Genomic DNA, 20,000 nt, shown 5'->3' on the forward strand with positions numbered 1-20,000 from the left:
TGCCATGCAGAGTTCAGGACAGCCCTTCCTGGAGACATAGGGCAGGTCCTGCCTTAGCCCGCCCGTGTCCCAGGCACGCACAGGTCCCTTCATCATGGACAGCCCCAGGGCCGTCAGGGCGAGGCGCCAGTGCTCCCTGGCCAGCAAGTGTATAAAAGTGGAAATGACACCAGAGTCCGTGGGCAGCTGTGAGGCTTCGGAAGATAACTGGGAAAGTGATATCTGAAGGGCCCGGGGCAGGGCAGGCGCAGTGTGCCACGTGAGCGTCTGCTGTGCTGCATGGCCATCGCTGTGGCATCGACTGGGCTTGAGCACACCGTGCTCCCCAGCCACATATTGTGTGGTTCTTCACCCGCTGGTTCCTAGGCCATGTTCTCTCGGGGCCACAGGGCACATCTCTCCCTCCACACAGACTCCTGAACGTGGCACACAGGAGCCCAGTGGAATCCGAGCGCAGGGCGCACTTCTCTCCTCCAGGCTCCTCACTCCAGCCTCCCTTTCAGTGTTCCTCCTCTCTTGTAGGTTCTGTGGGGACCCCGCTGCCCGGAGTACAGGTGCGCATTATCTCAGAAAAGCCACAAAAGGAAGGCTGCTCCTACACCGTCCACGCAGAGGGAGACGAGAGGGGGACCAAGGTAAGCCACTCTGCTCTCGGCAGGCTGTGTGTCCAGACTGGGCTCCCCCCAGGGTGGTTACACTGGTGTGTCTTTCCGCTGGAGGCAGCCTCCCCTCCATGCAGGGGACCGGCCTCCTGGACATCGCAGGTGCCAGCTGGTGTCCTGGGCCCTGCCTGCTGCGGGTTCGTCTGTGCGCTCACAGAGCAGTGGGCAGAGGGAGCCCAGGGCAGAACACCAAAGGGACTCACACCCAGACGCACAGCTCCTCCCAGGGGCCCCGTCCATGGGGACAGGCTGATGATGGCCTCGGCTGAGGGGAAGAGAGAAAGCAGCAGAGGCCATTGTCGTTGATGGGAGTCTGGTTAGAAATATGAACTGGCCTGACCCTGGCACCCGTCCTGAGGGGCCGCTGACCCCAGGCCCCCAGCGTAGGTGTGAGGAGATTCACAGAGCCCTGCACGCTGAGGTGGGCGCCCATGCAGTGCTCTGTGGTGGCCTCCTCATCTAGTACATTATTGTAAAACTGACATTGTCTCATTTCTGTGAGGATTTTAACGTGAGAATCTGCTCATCACGAGTGAATTCACGTCACAGAGAAAGTTCTAGGGATTATGGGGAAGTGGAATCTTGATTTAAAAGGAAATTATTTTCTCTAAAGCCAGTATCCACACCTGATACCACACATGATTGACTGTGTTGCCCTGAGGTTTTCAAAGATTGAGGGATCCTGAGTCTCATCTCAGCACATTTCCTTCTCTGTGGCGCCGTCTCAGACCTCACGGGCACGACTGAGCTCCCCGCACAGAGGCTGAGGGGCTGTGGGTCCTGCTCTCGTGAGGGAACAGCCACACGCCCTCCCTGGACCTTGGTTTCCACACCTGACCACGTGAGGGTTGGAGCAATGGTCGTGGTTGGACATTTTAGCTCCAGCAAACAAGTAGGACGTGGGTGGCTTTCAGTGTCATTAAATGACACTGAAAGGTGCAGTGGCCGCACCTTGTGCGGAGGGCTGCACGGTGTGTCCTGCCTGGTCTGGGCCACCTGCAGTGGGCTGTTATCCCCTGTGGCCCCCACTGTGGCCCCCACAGAGCCGTGGGGCACCTTCCTGAAACCCACCTGGGTGGCTGCCCCTTGCTGGATACCCGCCTCCCCTGCCCTCTGTAGGGCAGCCTCAGGCCCCAGCCCATGCTGTTGTCCTGACACCCCTCTCCTAGGATTCATGCCTCTGCCCTGCTAGTACTAGGCTGCTGGCCACACCCCGCATATCGGGTTCCTGAATACACCTGCCCTTCCTGGCTCTCGACTCTGTGCCCTGTGGTACCGCTGCCCCCACCTCAAAGACCCCACAGCTCAGCCAGTCCAGCCCTGTCTGCAGGGATGGGGCTCAGTCTGTGCCTGGGTTGGGGACACCATCTAGTCATGAATGTCCCCAGCAGAGAGCAGAGCGTGAGTGGCGTGTGGAGGAGTGAGACGCCCCGTGGCTGTGCAGCCCTCTCCAGGTGTCAGTCAGCTGACGCTTCTGCCTCTCAGCACCTGCTCTGCCAGAAATGGCAGAGATGTTGCCACGGAAAGGGGTGGAGTGGTGGTGGGGAGCGTTTCTGTCTTAAATTAAAACAAAACTTAACAGCTTCACACCTGCATTGGCTGCCGCGTCACCCGACTGCTCCTGCCTGAGTTTCTTTAATTGTTTCTGTCTGCAGCTTTCTTCCCTGAAACAGGCTTGAAATAGAAGCAGCAGACTCAGCTACCTGGGCACCCTGACAGAGATGCCGCGCAGTGGCCTCTGCGACAGGCGTGCAGGGAGACCCTGCAAGGTGAAGCCGCACAGATGCTCTGGGGCTGCTTAAATCTTCGCGTACGGGGGGTTTGCATCTGCTGGCAGCAGGCCCTGGAACATTTCCTGTTCAGCCAAGGAGTCCGTGCAGCAGGCAGGGTACAGCTGCCCTGCAGGGCCTGGCTCCACCAGGGGCCGAGACCCTTATTGGGGAGGAGCACAGCCCGAGGGCCTCAGGGTTTGTGCCCTCTGACACCTGAGATTCAGGGTTCCCGGAGGGGTGGGTGGGCGCCCCAGGACGAACAGGTGACAGCATGGGCGCTGTGAACGCTGAAAAGCCCCGGCATCAGGATCCTGCCGCTGTCTCCTGGGGGCTCATGCGAAGCAACTCCCCACCCCATGCTCACACTTACTATTTTCATCTGAGCCCCACACAGTGGCCCTTCTTTCCACAGCATCCCAAAGCCCAAGGGTGCCCCCAATGCTGCGGTCCCAGATCCACATGGCTCAGGTGAGGCTGTGGCGGTCAGCTGGGCCGTCCAATCCACTCTTGTCTGGGCCAAGGTGTGGGTCCTAGCTGGCATCGCTCCCCAGAAGGGCTCCCTCAGGACCAGTTTGTCTCTAGTCATGAGAACAGCTGTCCCTAGGCCTCTGGGATAACTCATGACTCTTTCTGGGCAGATGATCAACCAGGCCTTCGGACCTGAATTATGAGGCTTGGTGTCATATTTGTTAGGAAACAAAGTGCCCGCAGGAAGGAATGTGCCGTGTGGGGATGGGAGAATACCTTTCCAGGATCATCCCCGGGTCCAGAGTATCTGGACCCTCCCCAGCTGGCAGCTGGCCTGCCAGACCCAGGGCTCAGCCCCCTCCATCACCTTGTCGAGTGGCTGGCTCGTAGCACTCCCTCATGTCCTGTGACGTATCACAGGTATCACACACGCAGTGAACACATGGGTATCACACATACACGCAGTATGCACACAGGTATCACACACATGCAGTGCGTACACGGGTATCACACGCAGTATGCACATGGGTATCACACATGCAGCACGCACACGGGTATCACTGCACGCACAGGTATCACACATACACAGTGTGTGCACAGCTATTCCACACGTAGATACACACAGAAAAAACCTGAAGGAAACACCAAAAGTCAAAATGGCTAAGCTCCAGGCTGAACTGTCTGACAGTGTCATAGGACGTGAGGCGCGTGTGCACACTGTGTGTATTGGTGTATGATACCCGTGTGCACACTGCATGTGTGTGTGATACCGGTGCGTGCACTGTGTGATACCCATGTGCACACTGCATGTGTGTATGTGTGATACCTGTGCGTGCACTGCATGTGTGTGATACCCATGTGCACACTGCATGTATGTGATACCCATGTGCACACTGCGCATATGTGTGTGATGCCTGTGCGTGCAGTGTGTGTGTGATACCCGTGTACGCACTGAGCGTATGTGTTATCTGTGCACGCTGCATGTATGTGTGTTACTTGTGTGCGCACTGTGTTTATATATGTGAGATACTCATGCGCACACTGCATGTGTGAGATACCCATGCATGCACTGCGTGTTACCCATGCGCGCACTGTGTGTGTGTGATACCCGTGCATGCACTGCGTGTGTATGTGATACCCATGCGCGCACTGCGTGTGTGTGTGACATTTGTTGAAAGCCTACTCTTTCTGCATTACATTGCCATTGCCCCTTTGCTAAAAAATAATTGGACATATTTGAGACGGTGTACATATAGGTTATCTGTTCCGTTCCCTTGATCTATATCTATGTTTCCATTCTTTTGCCAACACCACATTGTCTTGACTATTGTGGTTTTATAGTAGGTCTTAACAATTGTTATGTGATTTCACCAGGTTAATTCTTCTTCTTCAGAGTTGTTTCATTGCACATATTAATTTTAGAATTAGCTTGTCTAGCCAGGTGTGGTGGTTTACTCCTGTAATCCCAACACTTTGATAGGCCAAGGTGGGCAGATCACCTGAGGTCAGGAGTTCGAGACCAGCCTGACCAATATGAAACCCCATCTCTACTAAAAATACAAGAATTAGCCAGGCATGGTAGTGGGTGCTTGTAATCCCAGCTACTCGGGAGGCTGAGGCAAGAGAATCACTTGAAACTGGAAAGTGGAGTTTGCAGTTAGCCAAGATCACACCACTGCACTCCAGCCTGGACAATAAGATCAAAACTCCATCTCAAAAAAAATAAATAAATAAAGGATTAGCTCATCTATATCTACAAAAAGTCCTTTTGAGATCTTGATTGGAAAGCCAGGTGTGGTAGCTCATGCCTGTAATCCCAGCATTTTGGGAGGCCAAGGCAGGCAAATCAACGTGAGACCAGGAGCTCAAGACCAGCCCAGCCAATGTGGTGAAACCCTGTCTCTTCTGAAAATACGAAAAATTAGCCAGGTGTGGTGGCACATGCCTGTAATCCCAGCTACTCAGGAGGCTGAGGCACAAGAATTGTTTGAGCCTGGGAGGTTTAAGTGAGCCAGGATTGTGCCACTGCACTCCAGCCTGGACAACAGAGCGAGACTGTCTAAAAAAAAAAAGAGAGAGAGAGATGTTGATTGGAATTTAGCCATTCTGATAGGGGAGATCACTTTGGGGAGAATTAACAATTACTATGCTGTCTTCCAATCCGTGAACATGGTATGTCTCTCCACTTAGATCCATGAACATGGTATGTCTCTCCACTTACTTAGATCCGTGAACATGGTATGTCTCTCCACTTACTTAGATCCGTGAACATGGTATGTCTCTCCACTTACTTAGATCTGTGAACATGGTATGTCTCTCCATTTAGATCCGTGAACATGGTATGTCTCTCCACTTAGATCCATGAACATGGTATGTCTCTCCACTTAGATCCATGAACATGGTATGTCTCTCCACTTAGATCCGTGAACATGGTATGTCTCTCCACTTACTTAGATCCGTGAACATGGTATGTCTCTCCATTTACTTAGATCCGTGAACATGGTATGTCACTCCATTTACTTAGATCTACTTTGGTTTCTTTTTTTTTTTTTTGAGACGGAGTCTAGCTTTGTTGCCCAGGCTGGAGTGCAGTGGCCGGATCTCAGCTCACTGCAAGCTCCACCTCCCGGGTTTATGCCATTCTCCTGCCTCAGCCTCCCACGCATCTGGGACTACAGGCGCCCGCCACCTCGCCCGGCTAGTTTTTTGTATTTTTTAGTGGAGACGGGGTTTCACCATGTTAGCCCATGTTGGGTTGGTCTCGATCTCCTGACCTCGTGATCCGCCCGTCTCGGCCTCCCAAAGTGCTGGGATTACAGGCTTGAGCCACCGCCCCCGGCCGGGTCATTTTTTTTATATGTAGTACTGGATTTGATTTGCTAGCATATTGCTGAGTATTTTTGCGTCTCTATTCGTGATAAATTTTGGTCTGTAGTTTCCCATTTTTATACTTTACTTGGGTTGTGTTTGAGGGTGATGCTGGCCTCATTAAATGAGTTGAGAAGTGTTCCCTCCTTCTCTATTTTTTTCTGGAAGAGATTGCGTAGAATTGGTATTATTTCTTCTTTCAATGTTGGTGGAATTCACCGGTGAAATCATCTGGGCCTAGAGGTTTTCTTTTCTATTATTACTTTGTGTGTGGGGGACAAGGTCTCGTTCTGTCAGGCAGGCTGGAGTGCAGTGGTACAATCATAGCTCACTGGAGCCTTGAACTCCTGGGCTCAAGTGATCCTCCTGCCTCAGCCTCCCGTGTAGCTGGGACCACAGGCATGTGCCACCATGCCCAGCTAATTTTTTTTTTTTTTAAATTTTTGTAGAGTTGGGGTCTCGCTGTATTGCCCAGGCTGATCTTGAACTCCTGGCCTCAAGTGACTCTCCCTCCTCGCCTCCCAAAGTGCAGGGATTACAGGTGTGAGCCACTGTGCCCTACCAATGTTTCTTTTTTGAAAGAAAAAGAACTATGAATTCAGTTTCTTTAGTGCTTATAGGACTGTTCAGGTTATCTGTTGCATCTTGGGTGACTTTTGGTACCCAGAATGTTTGAGGAATTGGTTCATTTAATCTGTTAAATTTCTTTGTGTAGAGTTTCCCTTCAGGCCATGAAACCATTAACAGGTTAATAAGGGAATTCCCATCTTAACCCTTTCGTGGTTTCAGGGCCTGGGGTTATAAACGGCCCCGTTCCTCATGTTGGTCATTGGTGTCTTCTGTTTCTTTTTTCTTTGTTATCCTTGTTGGAGGTTTATCTGTTTTATGGCTCTTTTTTCAAAGAAGTCACTTTTGGATACATTGATTTTTCTTTTTTTTCTGCTTTTAATTTCACCAATTTTGTTCTTGGTTTCTTCTACTTGCCTCTGGCTTTTCTCTTTTTCTAGTTGCTTAAGGTAAGGCTTTAGATTATTGATTTGAGACCTTTCCTCTTGATAAGGTTTACATTTAATGATATACGTTGCCCTTAAGCATTGCTTTAGCTGCATCCCCAAGTTTTTATATGTGTGTATATATATATATGTAGTTGTTGTTTTGAGACAGAGTTTCACTCTTGTTGCCCAGGCTGGCATGCAATGGCACGATCTTGGCTCACTGCAACTTCCACCTCCCAGGTTCAACCAATTCTCCTGCCTCAGCCTCCCGTGTAGCTGGGAGTACAGGTATGCACCACCATGCCCAGCTAATTTTTTGTTTTTAGTAGAGATGGGGTTTCACCATGTTGGTCAGGTTGATCTCGAACTCCTGACCTCAAGTGTTCTGCCCGCCTTGGCTTCCCAAAGTGCTGGGATTACAGGCGTGAGCCACCACACCCGGCCTAAATTTTGATATATTTTTATTTTCATTTAGTTCAGGATATTTTTAACGTTCCTTAAGACTTCCTCTTTGGCTTGTGGATTATTTAGAAGTACAGCACATATTTTTGAAATATTTGGATATTTTTCCATTATCTTTCTGTTATTGACTTCTAGTTTAAGTCCATTGCAGTCAAAAGACATGCTTGGTATATTTCAATTCTTTTAAATTTGTTAAGTTGTGTTTTATGGCCCACAATGTGGTTTCTTTTCAAGAATGTTCTGGTGTACTTGAAAAGAGTATATATTCTGCCCAGGCGCCATGGCTCACACCTGTAATCCCAACACTTTGGGAGGCCAAGGCAGGAGAATCACTGCCCAGGAGTTTGAGCCCAGCCTGAGCAACATAGTGAGACCCCATCTCTACAAAAAGTTAAAAAAAAAAAATTAGCTGGGCATGGTGTCACATGCCTTTTGTCCCAGCTACTCAGGAGGCCGAGGTGGGAGGATCACCTGAACCTGGGAGTTTGAGGCTGCAGTGAGCTCTGGATTGTGCCGCTGCACTCCAGCCTGGGGGACCGAGCGAGAGTGTGTGTCCTGCTTGTTTTAGTAAATGTCTGTTCTGTAAATTAGGTGAAGATGTTTGATCTTGGTGTTCAGTTCTTCTACATCCTTGCTGGTTTTCTCACCACTTGTTCTGTTACTAAAGAAGGGGTTGAATTTTCCATCTATAACTGCCTGTTTCCGCTTTCAGTTTTTGCTTCATATATTTTGAAAGTCTGTTGTTTAGTACATTCACATTTATAATGATTGTGTCTTATTGGTGAATTGACTCTTATTAACATTTAATGCTCTGGTAGTACTCTTTGCTCTTAAGTTTACTTTGATATTAATATAGCTATTTTAATTTCTTTTGATTGGCATTTGCATGTATAATTGTATTTGAGGGAAGTTTCTTATGGACAGCATGCAGTTGGATTATGTGTGTTTTTTTACTCCAGCCTGACAAGCTTTGTGATTGGTATGTTTAGACCATTTACATTTAATGTAATTATTGATATGCTTGAATTTCAGTCTACCATTTTACTATTTGTTTACTCTTGTTCCTTGAGGGTTTTATTGCTTAACTTTACTGCCTTCTTTGAGGTTATTTTTTCGTATTCCGTTTTAATTTGTCTCAAGTTTTTTAGCGTAAATGTCTTTGCATAGTTTTTTCCGTAATAGTTCCAGAGACTACAATGTACATACTTCCTTTTTACAGTCTCCTTAGAGTCAACATTTCAACACTTCCATAAGAATGTAGAGCCACATCCCTGCCTCCATGTCGGTTCCTTACCCTCTGCCGTTAGGGCGTGGTTAGCATAATACCTGTATTTGTTGTCAACTCCATTAGACAAAATGGTAATTTTTGCTTTCAACAGTCAAAAATATTTTAGAGAACTTCAGAAGAAAGGAACTCAACTTCATTCATCCAACTGTTTGCCGCTTCTGTTCCTTTTCCTGTATTCCCAATGTACCAAGTCTCCTTCTGATACTAGTTTCTTTCTGTCTGAAGGACATTCTACAGGAATTATTTTAGATCAGATCTGCTTGCAACAAATTATCTTATTTTTCTTCATCTAAGAATGTCTTTATTTTATTTTCCTTCCTGAAGGATATTTTCATTGGATTAGGAATTCTGGGTTGACAGTTATTTTCTTTTAGCACTTTAAAAATATGATTCTTGGCTGGATGTGGTGGCTCATGCCTAGAATCCCAGCACTTTGGGAGGCCAGGAGGGGTGGATCACCTGAGGTCAAGAATTTGAGCTGGGCACGGTGGCTCATACCTGTAATCTCAGCACTTTGGGAGGCCAAGGCGGGCGGATCACGAGGTCAGGAGATCGAGACCACAGTGAAACCCCGTCTCTACTGAAAAAAAAATACAAAAATTTAGCCGGACCTGGTGGTGGGCACCTGTAGTCGCAGCTACTGGGGAGGCTGAGGCAGGAGAATGGCGTGAACCTGGGAGGCGGAGCTTGCAGTGAGCCAAGATTGCACCACTGCACTCTAGCCTGGGCGACAGAGCAAGACTCTGTCTCAAAAAAAAAACAAAAAGAATTTCAGACCAGCCTGGCCCACGTAGGGAAATCCCATCTTTACTAAAAATACAAAAATTAGCCAGGCGTGGTGGTGCACACCTGTAATCCCAGCTACTTGGGAGGCTGAGGCAGGAGAATTGTTTTAACCTGGGAGGTGGAGGTTGCAGTGAGCCGAGATCATGCCATTGCACTCCAGCCTGGGTGACAGAGTGAGACTCTGTCTCAAAAATAATAATAATAATAATAATAATAATAAAACTCCACTTCTTTCTGGCCTTCATTGTTTCTGTGGAGAAATCAGTGGTCGTGGGAACCCTTGTTCCTCTCTGTGTGTCAGTGATTGGATTATGATATGTCTGGGCTTGGACATTTTTGGTTTGTCTTGTCTGTGATTCTCTCAGCTTCTTTAATTTATAGGCTTATGTTTTCACCAAATTTTGAGTTTTTAGCCAAGTTTTATCAAACGTCTTTCTGCACTTAAGTCTTTTCTTCTGTCACTGCAGTAACATGAACGTTGTTAGCCCTTTGTGTGTTTTGTGTTTACTTTTCCTGGCTATTTTTCTTTCTGTTCAGATTTTGGGTCATTTCTGTTGCTCTTTCTTCAAGTTGTCAGATTCATTTCTTCATCGTCCTTCTGCTCTTGAGCCAATCCGTGACATTTTTTATTTCTGTATTTTTCACTTTTGAAATTTTCGTTTCGTTCTGCTTTATATCTGTTAGTTCTTTGTTGAGACTGTTTTTCCATTTATTTCCAAGTGTTTGCCCTTTCTTTTTTATTTGTTCTTTTTTTTATTTTTTATTTTTTATTTATTTATTTTTGAGACAGGGTCTCACTCTGTCAGCCAGGCTGGAGTGCGGTGCTGCAGTCTCAGCTCACTGCAACCTCCACTTCAAGCGATCCTCCCACCTCCGCCTCCCAAGTAGCTGGGACTACAGGCACGCACCACCACACCTTGCTAATTTTTGTCTTTTTTGTAGAGACAGGGTTTTGCCATGTTGCCCAGGCTGTTCTCAAACACCTGAGCTCAAGCAGTCTGCCCGCCTCAGCCTTCCAAGCTCGAGCAGTCTGCCCGCCTCAGCCTTCCAAGCTCGAGCAGTCTGCCCACCTCAGCCTTCCAAAGTGTGCCCTTACGTTTTGGAGCATTTTTATAATAGTGCTTTAAAGTCTTTTTCAGATAATTCCAATAACTATGTCGTCTCAGTGCTGTCGTATTCTTTTTCTATATGAGTTGCTATTTTTCTGGTTTTCTCCTGTGTTGAGTAACTTTGTATTGTACCCTGGACATTTTTAATGTTAGGGATGAGATTCTTGGTCTTGTTGACGTTCTATAAAGATGTTGAGGTGTTTGTTTTACTGTGACCTCGTTGGCTTAACTGCGAAGTCTGACCTTCCTTCCCTGGGATTGGTCTCAATGTCATTTTATTTTTAGGGCCTTTGCCTTGCTGTCTCTACATGTCCCACAAACGTACTGACCAGTGGCCAGTCTGACCATGGCAGTGGAGCAGATAAAAGACAGCAGTGAAAACATTCACCGAATCAGACAAAGTCCGTGGTTTCATTTGAAAAAACAAACGCAAGGCTCTGAGCAGCAGGAGTTAGGCCGGGCACTGTGCGGACAGCCCTGTCACCATGCGGGGCAGGGGTTCCACCCCTGTGGGTGGCGTCAGCCCCTCCTGGAGGAGCCCAGGCTGGCAGGTTGGCAGCAGGACGACGCACTGGGCGGAGTCTGCCGTGGGGCAGCGTTGGCCCCAGGACGTCTCCGTGTCCTTTCTCCGCGTCAGATAAATAGGTTCTGCTCTTTCGCTGTCTACTTCCCTGGCCCCTGGTTTTTTGAAGTCCATTCCAGATGGCAGGTGATGAGCCTCAGTGAGACTCTGTATACATCCCTTGACCTCCTGGGTCACAGCCAGACACTTTCACAGCCCTGCGGAGGACACTGCCCACTTTCACAGTTGAGAAGGGTGAGGGTCGTGGAGCTGGCAGCTGCTCACCTGAAGCCCCTGCTCCTTCTCTGCCCTCCCCAGACCCTCCTGACCTATGAGCCGAGGGCTCGGCCGGTGTCTTCACAGACCCACCATGTCCGGGGCCTCCCACGTGCTCACGCCATCTGCTCCTGGTGCTGCTGGGACCCCCAGCCCAGGCTCACATAACCCAGCCTCCCTCCTGCCCTCTTCACGGTCACAGTAGAAGAACGGTGAGGCTGTGCTTCCTGGGGCCACGGCAGTGCCCGCGTGCGTAACGGGCCTCCAGGAACCCCCCACCCTCGGGCCCCACCTTCCCTTCCCACGGAGTCTTCCCTCTTGTGATTGGTCACTCAGCCCTGCAGAGGGCACTGCCGGCTCCGAGCTGCCACAGCCCCTGCGGGCGAGGTGTGGACAGATGCCCCCTGCTGTGTTCCCTGGTTTGAGAAACACCCCGAAGGTGGGATTTGGGCACAGGTTTTAGACGTGGACAGGCTGCCTGGATCTAGCTCAGGCCCTGAGTGCTGAGGCCTGGGCCAGTTACGTGCTCGAGTCTAGAGGATGGGGTAGGAGCACCTACTTCTGTGGCTGTTCTGAGAGGAATGAAAGGACACCCAGCTCCTGGCCAGGGCACCAGGGCCGCAGAGGACAGAGTGGACACCCAGCTCCCAGCCGGGGCACCAGGGCCCGCAGAGGACAGCAGGGACACCCAGCTCCCGGCCGGGGCACGAGGGCCCGCAGAGGACAGCGGGGACACCCAGCTCCCGGCCGGGGCACCAGGGCCCGCAGAGGACAGCGGGGAACGCTTAGCTTAGCATGGTTGGCTTCCACCTGTCGAAACCTGCATTTTCCAAACATTCCAACAAAGCACTCAGTTTCAGAAAGCATGCGGCCCTGGGTGGGCTGGAAGCGGCCCACAAGGTGAAAGGGCCAATCCCAAGAGGGTGTGCCCGGCTCTGACCTCCATCTTCTTCATCCTCCACAGGTGACCCCAGGGCTTGAAGAGAAGGAGGGGGAGCTGCTAGTGAGGGGACCCTCCGTGTTTCGAGAGTACTGGAATAAACCAGAAGAAACTAAAAGTGCATTCACCCTGGATGGCTGGTTTAAGACAGGTAGGACCCAGCCCCGTGGGAGTGGAGAAGACCCCGAGGGGAACAGGCAAGAACTCAACTCACTGCCCAGGTTGAGTGACACCGAGGCTGGGAATTCCCAGAATTTGCAGCCAAAGGCGGAAGATGGGGTGGGTGGGGCTGGGGGCTGCTGTTACGGTGCTGCCTCCTGAGCACCCAGCCTCCCCACCGGTCCCTCAGTGCCAGGGGCCCCGGTGCCTCGTGACAAGGCTTCCACGTTGTCCTCAGCACGACAGCCGCTCTGGCACGCACGTACCCTGACCACAGACGCTGGGCCCCACGCAGCCCGTCCTGGTGACCCTGCTGCCCCTCGTGGGCTGGGGCACCCCCCACCTCCGAGGTGCACCCCTGCACCCTGCACCCAGACCTCACCACGCCCATGCTCAGCCACACTTGTGCCCTCCACATCCTTCTCCCCACTGGGGTCAAAAGTCAGCGGCCACAGTGCGGCTGGTTTGCAGTGTGGCTGTTCATTTACTGTTCCTCAAATCAGCACATTCTCTCTGCCTGCCAGAACAGGCCTGTGGGTGAGCAGGAACCTGCTTGCCTGACTGAGGTGGCCCAGGAAGCCTGTGGCGGTCAGGAAAGACGGCAGCACCCCTGGAGCCTGCTGGCAGCCGCCACTGCCACCCTCCTGCTCTCCCTGAGCCTGCCCTGAGCCGCTGCCGCCTGGCCCCTCCTTTGTGAGAAGCCAGCTTGGTCCCAGGATCCCGCGTCCCGCCCCATGGGGCATATTTGGACAGTGGATATTTGGACATTTGGATAGTGGGCGTATGTTGATGGACATCTGGATAGTGGACGTATGTGGATGTGTTACTAGGGGGTCCTTGCTCCCAGAGCTCCCAAGATGGTGGCAAGCCTCGTGTTCTCTGACCTGGGGTTCTTGGCCTCATGGAGTCCAAGGAATGGAATCTTGGGCCATGCGGTGAGTGTTATAGCTCTATTAGAAGCTGTGGGTCATGGAAGAGAACCGTGGAACCCAGTGACTAGTGTTCAGCTTGATTAGGACGAACCTGGGCACTTAGCCATGCAGGAACAGTGGTGAGCCTTTAGCCCGATCGGGAGCGGCAGTGGGTGCCTCACTGGATCAGGAGCACAGCGGACACCCTGCCGGATCCGGAGGGATAGAAGTCAGCAGCGGGTCTGTGACGGCGGCCCACAACAGTGGTGGACTGCGAGCGAAAGCTCAGCTCGAGCCATAACAAACACGGACCAGAAGAGAGCGCAGTTGCAAGATTTAATAGAGTGAAAACAGAGCTCCCATACCAAGGAAGGGACCCAAAGAGGGTAGCCGTTCCGGGCTCCAATGCCTGGGTTTATATCCCGACCATTGTCCCTCCCACTGCGCTCTCAGGCGATAGATGATTGGCTATTTCTTTACCTCCTGTTTTAGCCTAATTAGCATTTTAGTGAGCTCTCTTTACTACCTGACTGGTGGGTGTGAGCAAGCTCCATGCTTAAAGGCGGATGCGGTCACCTTCCCAGCTAGGCTTAGGCATTCTTAGTTGGCCCAGGAAATACAGCTAGTCCTGTCTCTCAGATGGACATTTGGATAGTGGACGTATGTGGATGGATATTTGGATAGTGGACGTATGTGGATGGACATTTGGATAGTGGACGCGCGTGGGTGGACGTTGGGAGGGCCGACCGCATGGGTGGGCCTTCGGAGGGCGGACCGCGTGGGTGGGCGTTCTGAGAGCGGACCCTGCCTGGGCCTTCGGAGGGCGGACCGCGTGGGTGGGCATTTGGAGAGCGGACCCCGTGCGTGGGCCTTTGGAGGGCGGACCGCGTGGGTGGGCGTTGGGAGAGCGGGACCCCGGTGGGCGTGTGGCTGCAAGTACTCACTGTGGTGTATTTATCCTGAAGATGTGCGCACTGCTCCTGACCCCTGGGTGGTGAGATTGTGGTGATTTTTCTTTTTTTTTTTGGCCTGTCTATATTTTATGCTGAACATCATTATTTTATGATAACCTTTAAGTAATATTTTCCAAAAAGAGAGGCCCATTATCACACATCAGAATCTGTTGACCCGAAATCAGAAACACATCTGCCCCGTGCCTTTCCACAGGGAGCAGAGCTGGGGAATGCAGCGTGCAGGCGGGACGGGCTCCTTGAGGGGTGCTGGAAGGGGCCATGTTGGCCCGCAGCCTCGCCGCCTCATGGCCTGATCCTGTGGGTCCCAGAGGCCCTGGAGCATGTGCTGCTGTGAGGCGGGTGTGCTAGGTGTGTGGTCGTTCCGCACGTTTGCAAAGCAAAGGTTCCATGAGCTCCTAGAGCAGAGGCCAGTGCCCCACGCAGCATCTCACAGGCTTCCCAAGGCATCCTGGGAGGCACCTTCGTGGGCCGGACATCAGCAGAGGACCCAGGGCTGGGGCCCTAGAAGCCTCTCTGTGACAGGACATGGTCAGCACATCAAACAGTCCCAGTTTATCTTTTTTATACATCCCCATTAGTGCACACTGAGCTGGGGGAACAAGCCTGTCCATGACTTCCCTTCAAGTGCAGAGTTACGGAAACCCGACTAGAGCAGGTCGTGCTCGGAGCCTCCCTCCAGCGCCCTCTGAATGCCCCGACCCCAACCTGATTCATGCTGCGGTTCTTTTTATTTACTTATTTGTGTATTTATTTATTTATTTGTTTTTGAGATGGAGTCTTGCTCTGTTGCCCAGGCTGGAGCGCAGTGGCGCGATCTCGGCTCACTGCAGCCTCCACCTCCCGGGTTTAAGTGATTCTCCTGCCTCAGCCTCCCAAGTAGCTGGGACTACAGGCACACACCACCACATCTGGCTAATTTTTGTATTTTCAGTAGAGAGGGGTTTTGCCCTGTTGGCCAGGCTGGTCTCAAACTCCTGACCTCAGGTGATCCACCCGCCTCAGCCTCCCAAAGTGCTGGGATTATAGGTGTGAGCTACCGCTCCTGGTCAGTTCTTTTATTTTTAAATTCAGATAAAAAGCTGAAGGTGTTTTTTTCTTTGAAAGCACAGGAACCACAGCCCTGTGGATTTTGCGAGTCGCGGGGCTCCCTGAGCCGTGGGGAGGGCAGCCGTGTGAGATGTGGGGCTGTGAGTGCGGAAACACTCGTAGTCACCCGTGCCGATGCGTATTTCAGCCGGGGCGGAATCGCATGCATTAATTATTGTAAAGAGATGTCTTTAGGAGAAAATGATTTTGAAATTCAGTTTAATTTCATTGTAACGTGCTGCAAACAGGAAGGGAGTATGTGTGTTTAATTGGCTCTCGGGGGTAAGGCCTGGAAGCCGCATGCCTTTGTCACAGGCTATTAGCGATGCCGCCTGCATAATGAGAGCCTGCAATCAGCTCACAGCTGCCGCCCCTGCCGGGAGAGCATGATATTAAATAGAAATCAGGAGAAATTAAACTTAACCCTTTCCCTGGCCAGCCCCTCCTGCCACACAGATTCTGGCATAAGCTGGCGGGCACAGGGGATGGCCGGGGATGGCTGGACACAGCCGAGGATGGCCAGGATGGCCGAGGCCGGCCTACAGCTGCTCAGCAGTCTCCTCCAGGTCAGGATGAGAGGAGAGGTTGCCAGCTTTGATGCCGGCCGCTCCTGCCCCCTGACCTGCCTCCGTGCCTACAGCCGGCTTGTGCCTCAAGATCACACGGGGTTTGCGAGGCCAGGGGTCTCTGCCGCTGCTCAAGGAGATGTCAAAGGTCTGTCTCAAGTAACTGCTCTGACCACCAAAATGATCCCTCCAGATGCTCTGACTCCACGTACCCTCACTCAAAGACACGTAGGCACATTTGCCGCCTGGGGCGAGTAGAAGGTGACACGGAGGTGGGCAGCTCTGCCGGGCAGGTGCGGGAGCAGCAGCAGCCCCTCCTGGGGGCATCCAGGGATCAGGAGAGGGGCGGTGGGGCAGGCCGGAGTCCCTGCAGGGGTGAATGGGGTCTTAGGCTCCAGCCGGGAGAGGAAACCTGTTGAAGGAGCTCCTCAGAGAAGAGCCAGGGATCCCGGGGAGGACCACCAGGAGCTTGCGGGGAAGGATTGAGGGGAAGAGCCCCAGGTCCCGGGAGGACCACCAGGAGCTCACAGGGAAGGATGGGGAGAGGCGAGTGGCTGGAGAACCCCCAGACTGAGAAGTCCTGCTTAGGGAGGGAGAAGAGAGCTGGGCCCAAGTGGCCCCATCCCCCAAGGTTGAGCATCAGCCCAGTCACCCGGGCCCTCCACGTGGTCACAGGCACCACCGCTGGGCACTAGCCTAGTTGTCACCCTGTCTGAGGCATGTTAGGGGCAGCAGCAAGGGCCCACTGCTTCCAGGGCCCGGCTGGGGCTCCATGCGTCCCTGGGCATCCCCAGAACCTTCTGTGTCTCAGCCGTTCGGTGCTTACATCTGGGCCAGTGGCAAAGGGTTAAAGAGACCTTGTGATTTAGTTGGGACTCATTGGCCTCAAGAAGCAGAAAATCAGAGGGACAGCAGCCCCAGCCACCACGGTTTCCCCTGTGGAGCCAGAGCTCCCCGGCAGGCACTGTGGAGGCCACGTGGGGACTGGCAGTGCCATGGTCCTGGCCCACGGCCTCGCAGCCTCCCACAGCCTCCCACTGTGGGAACGAGGTGGAAGCTGAGCCCCAGGCCTGATGGCACATTTGAGGTCAGATGGGGACACCTGGGCTGTTCCTGCAGCTGTGCCCTCGTCCAGAGGAGGGACCTTCTCAGAAGCCCTAGGGCCTTTGTCTCATGGACTAAAACTCTCTCCTGGCCATCCTGCCTTCACAGGACACTGGGCACCTCTGTGGGGCAAGGGAAGGAACACAGGCATCCTGGTGGGGCCCCAAGACCCAACCAAGGCTCGTCTGGCTGGTGCCAGCCCCTGCGCCAAGGGTGCCGACCAAGGTCAGAGCCGATTGTGGGGATGACAGGTGCCGAAATGGCCATGCCCGCCCCAGCCCCTTCCATCCAGCAGAGGGACCTCGCTGGGCCTCCCGCACTCGGCCGGCTGTGCTGTGAAGCCCACTCTTCCCTTCTCAGAGCCATCCGTCCACGCGACAGCTCCTGAGAGGGACCCTGTTTTGCTGCCTGCAGGTGCCAAGCTGACTGACGGGCCATGCTGAGGAGGGTGGCCGCAGCCCTCCTGCAAGATGCCCTTCTGTGCAGCCTGCGGGGCCACCAGGCCCACGAGACGGGCATGGCCTTCAGATGTATCTTAGCCTGGGTTCCCTAGAAACACACGCGGACTCTGGGCAGAGGGTGAGTGTTTTGACGTTTTTTTTAAAAGCCAAAGTTACACACCCGTGGCTTAAAGACCCAAATGGTTTTAGCAGTTTGAGAAGAACCACAGCCGTGCCCCTTCCCCAGACTCACCAGCTGCTGCTTCTGTGCAGTCTCTGCATCCTGAGGGCTGCCAGCGCCGCCACCTCTGGACTCCTTTTTACTGCCGTGACTTGACTCCCGCAGAGGAGGCCCCTCCTCGGGCGTGGCCCGGCTCAGGCCCTACAGCATCTGCACTGTTGAGACCATGGAGTCGCCGATGAGAACTGAGCTCAGGAGACACTGAGATTTTTCCTCTTTGTTTGTTTTCCAGAGTCAGGAAAGTCTTGGTTTTCTTGGTCTTCTGGTGCCAATTCTTCGTGGGCTGGGCTGGTCTCCCCACGGCGCCTCCTTTCCCATCACCACCCCTTCCCTCCTGGCGAGTGAGGACTTCTGCTCCCAGCCCACAGCATCCTCCTCTTCTCACTTCCGCCCCCAGCTTTGGGGACTGCTTTCCCCGGGGCTTCGTGAGGCAGGGTGTGTAGGGTCAGTACTTGGAGACTCGCGTGTCTCTCTGTGTCTTCGTTCTGCCCTCAGCCGTGCTTGCTGGTTTGGCTGGGTATAGGTTCTGGGTTAGAAGTCGGTTCTGTGTCATTTTCTGGCCTTCAGATTTGCTGGTGCCCCAGCCGTGCTGAATCCTGGCACTTGGTGACTCCCTCTTTTCTTTTTTTTGAGACAGAGTCTCGCTCTGTTGCCAGGCTGGAGTGCGGTGGCGCCATCTCGGCTCACTGCAACCTCTCCCTCCCAGGTTCAAGCAATTCTCCTGCTTCAGCCTCCCAAGAGTAGTTTGGATTACAGGCACCCGCCATCATGCCTGGCTAATTTTTGTATTTTTAGTAAAGACGGGGTTTCACCATGTTGGCCAGATGGTCTCAATCTCCTGATCTCGTGATCTCCCCACCTCGGCCTGCCAAAGTGCCGGAATTACAGGCATGAGCCACTGCGCCCAGCCATGACCACCTCTTTTTAATGTACAGGGTCTCCTCTGTCCCCAGACCTCTGAGCCCAGGTCGAGGAGTCACCAGGTGAGGACTGACCAAGGTCAGGGAGCCGCCGGGTGAGCGCTGAGCCCAGGTCAGGGAGCTGGGTCTCAGGCCATCTCTGGGACTCCCTCTGCCTTCAAAAAGCCTCTCCCACGCTTGGCCCACAGAGGAGACCTGGCTGGCACTGGGGTCCAGGTGCAGAAGCCTCCAGTGTCCACAGCCACCTGAGCTTCCACCACCTTCCCTCCTGCTGGGCGGTGGCCTCTGCCTGGCCGCGATGGAGGCCGCCTGCCCTGCTGCCCCTCTGAGCCTCAGTCTGTCCTCCCTGCAGCCACCTCCCCTAGCCAGGTGCCCAGGGGCAACCAACTGGTGGTGCCTTTCATGTAACTTGGTTTCCAGCTGCCTCTCTCTGCACACACGAGCACCTGTTCCAGCTGCCTCTCTCTGCACACACACGGGGGCACCTGTTCCAGCTGCCTCTCTCTGCACACACGAGCACCTGTTCCAGCTGCCTCTCTCTGCACACACATGGAACACCTGTTCCAGCTGCCTCTCTCTGCACACACACGGGGGCGCCTGTTCCAGCTGCCTCTCTCTGCACACACGAGCACCTGTTCCAGCTGCCTCTCTCTGCACACACACGGGGGCACCTGTTCCAGCTGCCTCTCTCTGCACACACGAGCACCTGTTCCAGCTGCCTCTCTCTGCACACACATGGAACACCTGTTCCAGCTGCCTCTCTCTACACACACGAGCACCTGTTCCAGCTGCCTCTCTCTGCACACACGAGCACCTGTTCCAGCTGCCTCTCTCTACACACACATGGAACACCTGTTCCAGCTGCCTCTCTCTGCACACACATGGAGCACCTGTTCAGCTGCCTGTCTGCACACACACACGGGGCACCTGTTCCAGCTGCCTCTCTCTACACACACATGGAGCACCTGTTCCAGCTGCCTCTCTCTGCACACACATGGAACACCTGTTCAGCTGCCTGTCTGCACACACACACGGGGCACCTGTTCCAGCTGCCTCTCTCTACACACACATGGAGCACCTGTTCCAGCTGCCTCTGCACACACATGGAGCACCTGTTCCAGCTGCCTCTCTCTGTACACACACGGGGGCGCCTGTTCCAGCTGCCTCTCTCTGCACACACGAGCACCTGTTCCAGCTGCCTCTCTCTGCACACACACACGGGGCACCTGTTCAGCTGCCTCTCTCTGCACACACATGGAACACCTGTTCCAGCTGCCTCTCTGCACACACATGGGGGCACCTGTTCAGCTGCCTGTCTGCACACACACACGGGGCACCTGTTCCAGCTGCCTCTCTCTACACACACATGGAACACCTGTTCCAGCTGCCTCTCTCTGCACACACGAGCACC

The 20,000-nt window shown here is 53.1% G+C and overlaps 1 protein-coding gene across 1 annotated transcript in view; it reads left to right on the forward strand.

Moving 5' to 3' along the window:
- ACSF3 (acyl-CoA synthetase family member 3) overlaps positions 1 to 20,000 on the forward strand; it is a 63,893-nt gene that overhangs the window by 30,729 nt on the left and 13,164 nt on the right. Inside the window, exons 6-7 of the mRNA XM_025371055.1 lie at positions 523 to 635; positions 12,213 to 12,339. Of these exons, the coding sequence (XP_025226840.1) occupies positions 523 to 635; positions 12,213 to 12,339 (240 nt within the window). The remainder of the gene's footprint in view (positions 1 to 522; positions 636 to 12,212; positions 12,340 to 20,000) is intronic.

This window comes from Theropithecus gelada, chromosome 20, assembly GCF_003255815.1.
Source record: "Theropithecus gelada isolate Dixy chromosome 20, Tgel_1.0, whole genome shotgun sequence".
In the NCBI taxonomy this organism is placed as follows: Eukaryota; Metazoa; Chordata; class Mammalia; order Primates; family Cercopithecidae; genus Theropithecus; species Theropithecus gelada.